The sequence below is a fragment of the Urocitellus parryii genome, chromosome 6 (genome assembly GCF_045843805.1).
Source record: "Urocitellus parryii isolate mUroPar1 chromosome 6, mUroPar1.hap1, whole genome shotgun sequence".
NCBI classification, from domain to species: Eukaryota; Metazoa; Chordata; class Mammalia; order Rodentia; family Sciuridae; genus Urocitellus; species Urocitellus parryii.
Genome location: NC_135536.1, coordinates 61,956,773 through 61,969,014, shown reverse-complemented (window position 1 = coordinate 61,969,014; position 12,242 = coordinate 61,956,773). Strand labels below are relative to the sequence as shown.

The following is a 12,242-nucleotide window of genomic DNA, read 5'->3' as shown; positions in this document are numbered from 1 at the left end:
TCAGAGGTTCCCATGATTCCCTCCTGAGGTTTGCTACAGTGGCTCACAGAACACAGGAAAACAGAAAATTGCCAATTTATTACAAAAAATATTTTGAAGGATATAAATGAAGAGTAAGAGGAAGAGACATAGAGGACAAGGTTTGAAAGGGTCCCAAATGCAGTGGTTTCTGTCCCCATGGAGTTGGAATGCACCACCCTTCCAGCATGTGGATATATTCATTAATCTGGAAATTCTGCATCACATACTTTGGGTTTTTTTTTTTTTTTGGAGGCTTCATTTTTAGGCATGAAACATTACTAACTGTATTTCCAGCCCCTCTCCTCTCCATGGAGGATGTGGAGTGGGACTGAAAGTTCCCTACCTCTAATCATGGGCTGGTCTTTCTGCTAACTAACTCCCATGCAGGAGCTTATCATGAGTCATCTTATTGGAACAAAAGATGCTTTTATCACCTGGGAAAAGACGTGGGTCTTAGGAGCTCTGTGTTAGGAACCAGGGTCAAAAATCAAATATTAGAGCAAAAGATTCCCTAGAACCTCTAACTAAAGGATTTTGGGAGCTCTATGTTGGGAATCCGTGGAAGATCACACACACACACACACACACACACACACACACACAATTTCACAGCAAATTATTGTCAACATCAAGCAGAAGAAATGTAGGTGAAAGCAGAAGAAGACAGCACAGAATTTTCAAACTAGGGGATGTTGGGCTAACATTTGACTAAAGATGTCTTTTACTTTAATCGAAAGCTGCTGAACACATTTTTAAAAAGATTTAATAAGAAATATTAACACATCTAGATTAAGCAGTAGTAAATGCAGAAGAAACCTCAAGATTCTTTAGTATATCTTGGAATTATACAGAAAAAAATGAGAGGTGCTATGTAGAGCAAGATTCCTAACACAGAGAATGGAAATCAGTGAGTTGTCATGATGCCTGCATCACCAAGATGCTGACATTATCATGATGGCTGCATCAAATGTTGTCTGCATCACCATGATGGCTGTATCATCATGATGCCTATATCCCTATGACTACCTGCATCACCATGATGCCTGCATTAACACAATGGCTCATTACCATTATTTTTATACTATGATTGTTTGCAACGCCATGACGCCTGCATCACTACATCACTCTAATGGCTGCATCACCACAATGGCTGCATCACCATGACCACCTGCATCACCACGATGGCTGAATCATTACGATGCTTATAATCACGATGATTGCTGCATAACTGCTAGTGGTCAAAGGTGAGTCTAAATATTTCCACTCTGATTGCAAAGAGTGCCCAGGATCAAACTTTGATTGTGACACTAGAGAAAGTATAATTTTATGAATAAATATTTACTATTTTTATTTGTAACATCATATGTGACTATTCTAAGATGTTGTCCCCACCTTGCTCCCCTAAGGTGATACTAAACTGATGGCATATATCAATAGGATCTATGTAAAAAAGATAACAAAATAATTAATTGTCAAAACAAAAGTCCTCAAGAAAAGTACATCATATTTACATTATTCTATTGAATAAAAGAAGAAAGGCATTAATATTGTCATTTTAAAAGTTACAAGTTGGGCTGGGGATGTGGCTCAAGTGGTAGCGCGCTCGCCTGGCATGTGTGCAGATGTTGTGTCCGCCGAAAACTAAAAAAAAATAAATATTAAAATTTCTCTCTCTCTCTCTCTCAAAAAAAAAGTTACAAGTTGCATCCATCTTCCCTGAAAACTAGGATTTCCAGAAAAATTAATTTCCCAAGGATTTGAATTACCAAGGTTTTAGAGTATAAATTGAATATCCGGTACCCAAAATCTTTGGGACCAAAAGTGTTTTGAATTTTTGATTTTTGGAATATCCATATATACACAATGAGATATTTTGAGTTGGGATCTAAGTCTAAACACAAAATTCATTTATGTTCCATACATAATTTATACACATAGCCTGAAGGTAATTATATACAATATTTTTAGTGAGCCTATGGGTTTTGTTTGTTTTGAGCCTATGTTTTGACTAAATCCTGTTATATGAAGTCAGGGGTGGAATTTTCCACTTGTGGTGTCATGTTGGTGCTCAAAAAGCTTTTGTATTTTGGAGCATTATGGATTTCGGACCTTGAAGGTAGAAATGTGCAACTTGTACTACTTCTATAGCTTTTAGGTACAATACAGAGGCTAAGTATGTACTTGCTGTTTAACAAATACCTACTGGGTTGTTATAAATTATATCAACCCTCATGAAACTGAAGTTACATGCTGAATTATTACTGTATACCACAACTTAATTTAAAAGCATTTTGCTTCATTTTAAGGAAATTAAATGAATTAGTACTGGGTATCTTTGAACACAACCCTTTCCTCTGTAAGTTCATTGGTACACTTGATTGATTTTTATCATCCTTGTAAATAGACTCAATTGGTGTAAAAAGGAATTATATCTTGTTCCTCCTAATAAAATTAACGTACGCATTTTAGGGAAGAGATGTTAAAACTTTCAACTCAAATGCTGGAAAAATGCTTACAAATTCCTGGATCTAGGATTTTTCACTCTCTAGTATCAACCACAATATTATTTTATTTACTTTTGCTACTGGGAATTGAACCCAGGACTGCTCTACCACTGAGCTACATCCCCAGTCCTTTTTAAAAAATCATTTTTAGTTTGAGACAGGATCTCACTAAGTTTTTGAGGGTCTCGGTAAATTGCTGAGGCTGACCTCAAAGTTGCAATCCTCCTGTTCGGTGTCCTTGTCCCTGGAATTATAGATGTACACCACTGCACCCAGTCCAAGCATGATATTTAACTACCTCATTACTTATTATTGTTTTCCCTGAAGTTCAATTCCAATATATTATGAGTCAATCATCAGAATGGTGATTTAATCATAAGAAATGTTCATATTGGCTCACTCATTTATATATATTTATCCCTTATAAAAATTAGTCTGTTATTTTTATTTCAAATCATTTTAAAAACTAGGTACTTTTGATCAATGACATGAAACCTTTCTTAAAAATAATCAATTATACCCTTCTTTTTTTTGTATTACATTTAAGTTCTCTCCTATTACCACAGTTAGCTTGTTACATTCATGCTTGGAATTTCTAAATCCATAAATGAAATTGGAAATGTCATGAAAGAATATATGTATCTGACATATATGATAATTATATATGTGTATCATATGTACATATACATATATATGATATTTCTGATACACAAATTTTATGCTATCTACTGAAATGAAAGTACTTATTGAATGCCTGTGCTCCCCAGCATCATGAAGGATGAAAAATGGAGAACACGGCCTTTGACTTCAAGGACTATGCTCATCTAGTTGGAAAAGTTTATTTGATGAGAGTGAAATTAATTAATAAATTTTGTCAGAATTGAAAGAGGTTCATGAACAAGTGGAGATAGAGCTGACCTATCATTGAGGACTATTTGGATAGGTAAAATATAAGGGGAAGGGTTTTCCTAGTGAAGGACCCAGAATAATCAAAGAAGTAGGAATTTACATAGCACATTGTTTAAAAAGTAAGGGAAATCAGTTGAAAAAGTCTACTGGAAATATATGGGGAGAAATGAGAAACACATTTGGAATTTTTATGTGGGGTCAAATAATGGTACACCCAACTGCTGTTAAGAAGTTATCATTTTCCCCATGTTCCCTGGCCTTGACTTTCTTCTTCTCTTACATCAAATTTTCTTTTTCTTTTCTTTTCCTTTTCTTTCTTTCTTTTTTTTTTGGGGGGGGGGATTGAACTCAAGGTTGCTTTTCCACTGAGGTACATCCCTATACCTTTTTTTATTTTTTATTTTGAGACACGTTTTTCACTAAGTTGCTGAGGCTGGCCTTGAAGTTGTGATCTTCCTCCTCAGCCTCCTGAGTTGCTGGGATTAGAGGTGTGTGCCACAGCCCCCAGCAAAGTATTTTTATTCATACCAACAATGACCTCTGTCAGAATCCTCTTTCCAGCTTACAATAGTTCCTGGCTCCTTTCCTATCTATTTGGATGGGTTAATTCCTTGGAGCCATGGTTATATAATGTGGTTCTATTCTAATGCCAGTTGATTGAAACCACAGATGTCTCGTTCTTGCTAGAACAGAGATGCTACTCTACAACTATGGAACAGAGACTGAAAGGAATTAATTGAATCAATCTGTCTCTTTCTTCATGGAGCTGGAACTGTGAGTGCTACCCTGGAGCTATGGGTGGCCATCTTGCATCTGCCACATCAACCAGGCAGCTGAGAAATCCATTCTTCCAAGGAAATACATAGATAGAAGACATAAAAACAGAGACATGTGACAGAGCTCTCATAGTTCCCAGTGGCCTTTCACTTCTCCCTTACCCAGCTACACTTCTGCTTTCAGATTGAGGCACCCCATGTCTTTTCTTGTTATTACGTGCCTCACGAGTTCTAATGCAATGATGAATGAAGACATTTGCTGAACCTTCCTCTCTCCCCTTTGGTACATGTTCCCTTCACTAATGCTCTAAGGTCAAGCTCTCTTTTATTTTGTTGTTGCTCCATGTTGGTGTATTTACATAAAACGAAGTGTCATAGTTCACAACCTGCCCCTTTGGCTTTTTCTTGTCCCCTCCCCATTTTCCTTTTATTTCTCTTTACTCTCTGTCCTTGAATGAAATGATAAAAAAGAGAAAAACTGGGAGGATAATCTGTATATGCCTGGGGCTTATGAACAGATAATGGTTTCATTAGCCCAAGTCTCCCAGGACCTGTGATGCAAAGGGATAGAAAACAAAAAAAACTTGAAAAGCAAAAATGTTATTCAGATCTCATAGGGCTACTCTCTGCAGCCTGAGTTACTCTGGGGTCACCTGAGGGTCAAGACTACTCCCTGTTTAAGGGCCCCTTAGCAGCTCCAGTGTACTCCATCTCCTCTTATTAAGAGTCCTCCTCTTTGTCACCGAGCTGCAGTAGGTTCTGCCGGATGTACATACAAGTATTGCTGTCCTTTATAGCTCAAAGGGGTCATGACTCTAACTGAAAAAAATCACAAGTCTGGCACCTTCGGAGAGAAGCCCCTTCCTGCTGGCAGCATCATACACAGAAAATAGGTGAAGAAGCTGAATGCTCAGAAGCCCTGATAACCAAGCCCCAAACCAGCTGATAACTGATAACTGTGTCAACCCAACGGTAGTTTTATCCAACAGCTAAATGAAAAGTTTTCTGTCACTTCACCAGAGCATACAGGCCTGGCTCTGAAGTGCAGAACAAATGCCAAAATAGAGGCTGCTCCTGCATTTCCAGCAAGGTAAAGCCGAATGATGTCAAGGAGGGCCAGAGATCTGAGTGCAGATCACCTAGGAAGACAACCATTTGGTGCTCAGTTTAGAAGGTTAATGCTCTGTATATCTTTTAGTAGTGATTTATTTGTGTCTCTTTAAAGGACAATCAGGACATGGGGTTGGGTTCTTTCTGATAGTAATTGTGCTTCCGGGATATTTTATTTGTGTTGATAACAGGTCTTGTTCATAATTTTTTAATATAAATCTTACTAGGCTACAGATATTTGAGGGAAAACAATCATTAAAAAACATTTTTTTTTTTTAATGGGACTGGGGATGGAACCCAGGGTCATGAGTGTATTAGGCAAGCACTCTACCATGGAGCTATACCCTCAACCCCAAGAATTGTGTTTTATCCATCTCCAGATCTCTGGAACCTAATAAGTACTAGCAATTTAGAAAACTCCCAATAAAATATTAGATAAATGAATGAATGAGCAATCAGCAAAACTTTATGAGGAAAGTCTAGGAAAGCGTTTTTTGTTGTTGTTTTGTTTTGTTTTGTTTTGTTTTTGGTACCCGGGATTGAACCCAGGGCACTCAACCAACTGAGCTATATCCCCAGCCCCTTTTTCATATTTTTTATTTAGATACAGGGTCTCACTGAGTTACTTAGGGCCTCACTAAGTTGCTGTGGCTGGCTTTGAACTCACAATCCTCCTGCCTCAGCCTGCTGAGCTGCTGAGATTACAGGCATGTGCCACTGTGCTTAGCTCTAGGAAAGCTTCTTAAAGGACCTAAAGACTGGTCTGATTCTTCAAGGAGTCAATGCAGTTAAGCAGAAAGGTAGAAAGAATGTTCTAGACATTTGAAATTGCCATCAAGAAAATTCAAAGTGGCTTAATAAGACCTGTGGGTGACAGGAAGGGGAGGAAGCTGAAATGGTGACTGGGGACCAGAGGAACCTCACGACCCTGCTAAAGAATTTGAATTGTATCCTACAGGTGATGCGGTATCATGGTGAGATTTCCAGTGGGAAACGAACACAGTGGGATTTTCTTTTGCAAAGTTTACTTTGGTGGCAATGTGACAGGTAATTGATAGCAATGAAGGTGGGTTGAGATGGGATTGCAGAGATCCGGTAGGAACCCCTTGCAGTCAGTCATTCAGGAGAGGGATGGTGAAGGTCTGACCTATCACTAAAAATGTCTATTTCAGTTCTTCTCCCACTCCTGTCAGTTTCCACCACCTGTCAGTACCCCCAGGAAGGAGGAATAGCAGAAAACGGCAAAGGAGCGAGGCAGAGGAAGGGACCTTTTATTTACCTCATTTGTGGATCAAGAAGAATTAAAGCAGTCGAAAGAAGAGCAGGCACTGATTAAATCTTATGGCCCGTTACCACTAGTCAAATTTTACAAAGGAGGTTTAGGACAGATGGGAAAACATCCCTGGATATTTGCTCAGCTAACTTATGGAGAAAGATGAGCTCTCCCTTAATTCTCTAAGACATATCTGATGGGATCCAGAAGGACCAAAGCCCTTCTCCTGGGACAGCAATTTTCAAACTTTGCTATACATGATTGTTTTGATAAATAAATCAAAAATATGAAAAAATACTGATGCCTGGACCATACCCCAAGAGATTCCAATTGGTTTAGGTATGGTATTGGAATTGGTCCTTTTGTATAACCGTCTGGGTAATGTGAATATACAGATGGGCCGAGAACCACTGGCTTTCAACCAGAGTCAACAAACTATTTCTGTAATAGGCCAGAGGGTAAATATCTTAGGTTTGGAAAGTAGGATGAATGCTCTAGTTTAAAAAGGCATTTAGAAGAGTATTTTGTGGGTTTTTTTTTTGTTGTTGTTGTTAGTACAATAAGATACATTTCTGTGTTCCATTTTATAGAATGTTTCTGGGGAAGTAGAGTTGTGATGATTGACACAAATCCTTCTGATTATCCTCCTATGGCTGTCTATTCACAATAGATAGCTGTGGGGCCACCTTCACATTCAAAATCTGGCAACAAAGGTTTTGGATTTGAAGTCTTGCTTCAATATCAGCCCTGATATATGGCAAAGCTGTCAGGTTGGGTTTCGGGAGTCAGAGAAAGAAAAAGAAGTAGACTATTAACTTTCATTAAAATTCTGTGTTGGCTGGGCGTGGTGATGCACACCTGTCATCCCAGCAACTCAGGCAGGAGAACAGCAAGTTCAAGGCCAGCCTTGACAACTTAGACCCTGTCTCCAAACAAAGAATTAAAGGACTGAGGATAGAGCTCAGTGGGAGAGAATCCCTGATTTCCATCCCCAGTACCAACCCCCCACCATACACATCAACCCACCAAAGAAACCAAAAAAACTCATAACTCTGTTGTTTTATTCTTAGGGAGATCAAGTTTCACCTTTGTATGTTAAAGGAAAAAAATCCAAGAGAGTATAAGGAAGAAAAAAATGAACCAACAATGGTGAATAGAAGGGTTAAAAGAAAGAGTCTTAGAACCTGAGTAAGGTCAGAAAAGTAAGAACCCAAATGAGAAGAGGACCTCTATAAAGTCAGGGAGGTGAACTGGTGGACCAACCTGCCACACATTCCATTTTCCTAGCTGGAATTCAGCCATGAGCCTGTGTTTTACTTTTTGCTCTGTTGTTTTGTTTTTAATTTGACACGAAGAACCAGCTTTATTTTATGCTATTATTTTATACTAGAGAAATCTAGAGAAGGCAAAGACACATTAGAAAAAGGACCATTTGCCCAATCATTAAGTTTCTGTACTATCATTTCTGCTCTCATCCATCTCTATGGAAGAGTAGTCAAATGACAGATGGCTGCAAACTGTGCTCCTTGTCGTCAGGCAGATGAACTGTGGGGGTTAAGTGGTCCTCACCTTTATCCTGTCGATGTTGGCTTCCATCTTAAGCTGTTCTACCAGCTTCCTGGCTTGTGCTATGCTGGCGGTGTTGTTGCTGGCCATCGGAGTGCTGGATTGGTTGTTCAGGCAGTCTAGAAGAAAACACAAAGAGGAAGACTATCAGAGAAGGAGCCACCAGATGTGCAAGTTCTTTGCAACCAGGGGATCCTAAAACTGTGGTTATAGCTAGGCACAGCTCCTCCAGCTCTCCACATTCCTGTTAGTACTACACCTGATTGGCAGGCAGACCAGAAGATGAGGTTTTATTTTGCAATGCTTCACCTGCTTAACACACACACTGTCACTTCTTGGAGGGTAATGGTGGGGGAGAATGTTCATCAAATTAGGTAGAAAAAGATGATCTTCCACAATAAGAAAACAATTGAGGTTCAGTGGTAGAGCGCTTGCTTAGCACATGCAAGGCCCTGGGTTCCATCCTTAATACCACATAAGAATAAATTTAAAAAAAAAAAGGTATTGTGCCCAACAACAAATAAAATTTTTTTTTAAAAAAGAAAAGAAAACAAGATACTCAAATTATCTTGATTTATAATATAAGTTCCAAATGATAAGGTGATGGTATGCATTATTACTGTGGTGGCTGCTTAGTCTGTTGACTAATTGTTAGATTCTGAGTTAAGTGTGCTCAGAGGATGAGGAGGGGAAGATGAGAAGAGGGATGGTGGGTGAATTCTATGTTCCTTTAGGACTCAAGACACTGTTTCCAGTGTTCTCCGAATGGCCTCAAAACCCACCCTGCTAGTTAAGGGTGACACCTCAATCTATTTGTGGCAGCGACACTGCAGCAGGAGGGCTGGCTTCTCAGTGTCACTTCACCCAGCATTGTTGTAAATAGCCATTCCTCCCTATTCTGTGTGAATTACAGCTCGATTTACAACTATTTGCTTTTCTCACCATTCTTTAGGAGTACACCAATAATGTCAGGGCAGAGGGTCCTTCTTTTATAAACACGGAATGGAGCACACATGTTTTGAGAGTGGAGTTCTGCCAACTGTGTAGACCATGAGAAGACGTCTTTGCTCTAGTGGTGCTAGTGGTGTGGTGTAGACCTCCTCCTCTGGTGTGCCTGCACCCACTTCAAGCCCTACCCATTGTCATTTGTCTTCTAATCCTTTATCGACACATCATCTCCCTTTATTCCTATTGTTCATCTTAAAAATTTCCTGTTTTCTTTTCAGTACTCATTTCCCTCATGTTCTGATTGGGTCTTGCTCCATGTCAAGGTGCCCTATGCTATTTCAGGACCAACTGTGTGAATATGACTCTTGAGGTCACTGATGCCCAATATTGAAGAAGTATCAGCTTTAATTTAGCTACAAGTGCATGACCCAAGAAATGCGAAAAGTTAAACACTGCTTCAGTCAACACTAGGAAAATCTTGTTCCGAAGACATTATATTAAAAGCCTTGACCTTTGCTAACTTTGGGAAATCTTTTTTATTTAAGGATGGAGCAGGATGAAGTTACCCATTTCAAGAAGGAAAGAAGACACATAGAAAACTTCGGGAAGGAAGAATAATCCCAGTAAGTTTCATACATAGTTTTACCTCTCCACTAAAACCAAAAAACAATTTTTGTTTTAATTACAAAAAAAAGTGCAAAAGTCAAAAAACTACTTCCTTTGGCACTTATTTCTTGATATATAATTCTTCAAGACAAAAGAAGAAATTATATATAATTTTCTGGAAACACACATGTATCTTTATAGAGAATGTTACTTTGTAATGAATACTGCAAAATAAGCCACCCAACAGCATTTGCAGTATAAATTAGACGATAATTGACTGTTCCTGTGACTCATTTTCAAAGAGTTTGGAGACAAAACAAATGAGAGGGAAGATTGATGGGATTTTTGAAGCCACAAAGATCCCCAAACTCTACTTTTGTACATTTGGAGATCAAGGGAGGGAAAAACACACGTTAAAACAACAACCACAACAAAAACTTTGATTTTTATCAGCATGGCTAGGAATCCAGTCACCTCAGCCTTACAGCTAATGATATTTCCACAGTCAAATCTACATCTAATAGTCCATCAAACATCATAGCATGGAAATGGAGTAGTGACTTACTCTGTAGAGGAGCCTAACCCTTCCATTCATTCTGAGTTGGTATCTGGATAATGTAACCCCTGGACAGAGTTCTGTGAAGCTAAAGTTTTTGACAAACTAGTATTCATTCATCACATGGATGCAGATAATCACAGCATTTTGAACCTGTGGAATACTTGGGAGTCGGTCCAGATACTCTTCAGCCCTTGGATCTAAACCAGATCACACAGTAACTTGTAGCAGAGACCACAATTTGCCTTTCACTATCCCTTCCTCTTATTAATAATGACCTTTAAAAACAAAACAAAACAAAACCAGAGATCATAAGAACCCTGAATCTTAACAGGGTATAGTTTGCTGAAAGACATTCTCCAGCTTCCCTTGCAAGTAGATGTTGTTTTCTGATTAAATTTTGCCCAATGTGATTTAAGCAGAAGCATCCTTGAAGGGGTTGGGGTTGTAGCTCAGTGGTAGAGTGCTTGCCTAGCCCATAGGAGCCACTGGGTACGATCCTTAGCACCACATAAAAATAAATAAATAAAATAAAGGTGTTGTGTCCATCTGTATATATGATGTGCCCTTGAAGGAAGGAGTTAACCCCTGTGTCTCCTGCCTTCTGCTGCTGACCATCTTGAACACTAGGATGAGCAGGAAGGATCTGAGTCTTTAATGACTATGTGGAGACACCAGGCCAGCCGTGCACTGGCCTGCTTTGACACGAGAGAGGAATAAGTGCCTATCTTGCATACACCACCATTAGTAAGAGGTTTTCTGTCACTGGCCAACAGATATGCTATTAACTGATTAAAATGCTCCATTATTTCCATTAATGCATCTAGGAAAGTTGGTGTCCTAATGCCTGGAAAAAGCTGTGAGTGTCCTGAGGAGACTGAGATGGAGAGTATGTGTTAGTTCTAATGCTATTGTAGCAGACCATTACACAGTTAGTGACTTAAACATTAGAGATCAGAACTCTAAAACAGGGTACCCTGGGGCTAAAATCCAGGTATGAGCCGGGCTGTGTTCCCTCTGGGGGTGAATTTATTTCTTCAGAGAGAATCTGCTTCCTTTCTTTCTCTAGCTTCTAGAAGCTACCAGCATTCCTTGGCACTTGACCCCTTCCTTTCCAAAGCTTCTTCAAAGCTGGCAAAAGTGAGTTGAGTTTTTCCATCACATCACTCCGCTGAAATCACATCTCCCTCTGACTCCTTTTCCTGTCTCTCTTTTAGGTCAGCTGATTAGCAACCTTAATTCCATCTGCAAACTGAATCTCCCCGCCTTTCCAGGTAACATAATGGACTGACAGGTTCCAGGAATTGGGACATGACCAACTTTGGAGTGGGAAAGCCATTCTGCCTGCCATGAAAGGAGACCTTGGCAGGAGTAGGGAAGGGAAGTAGGAAGGAGGGGAATCAAAGTGGGGATAGAAGGAAGGGGCAGGTGTTTAAAAATGCCGGAGAGGGAACACATTTGAAACCTAAATAGACTTAAAAGTTAAACACAGGCTTTGGGTTTCTAGTTTTAGGCAGTTACATCCTCTAGGTTCTTGTTTTACCATATGACCCAGACAAAGGCCCGTGCCAACTCTGGAATCACTTAGTACATTTCCCCCCTCTTCACATTCAGCTGCATTTCCACAAAAGCAAGGGGAAAAATCCCCGTCTCCTGAAGAGCCGGGAAGAACTCTAGAGTTCTAGACCAGTGTCCTGAAGAAGTACTTGATTTCTTAAAAACTAACCATGGCATTTGGTGAGGAGTAAGAATCATGTAGCAAGGACCCTGGATCCACTTAGGCTTAGAGTCACTTGGGTGGGGGGATCTTCACCAACTGGAAGGTAAAAAGAGGCGCTTCAGGCTAAAAACAGAGGGTGGGATCCAGAGATGAAGGAGCGGGACTGGAGGGAAGGAAATGCTGCCCAGAGCTGGGGTGGGAGGAGAGAGGAGCTGGAAACACTGGTGCAGAGCTGGTTTGGGCAGGGAGTGGG

General features: G+C 39.7%; 1 protein-coding gene across 1 annotated transcript in view; it reads right to left on the bottom strand.

Moving 5' to 3' along the window:
* Positions 1-12,242, bottom strand: part of Gng2 (G protein subunit gamma 2) — a 109,100-nt gene that overhangs the window by 8,428 nt on the left and 88,430 nt on the right. The window contains exon 3 of the mRNA XM_026391089.2: positions 8,163-8,278. Within this exon, the coding sequence (XP_026246874.1) occupies positions 8,163-8,249 (87 nt within the window). The 5' untranslated portion in view covers positions 8,250-8,278. The remainder of the gene's footprint in view (positions 1-8,162; positions 8,279-12,242) is intronic.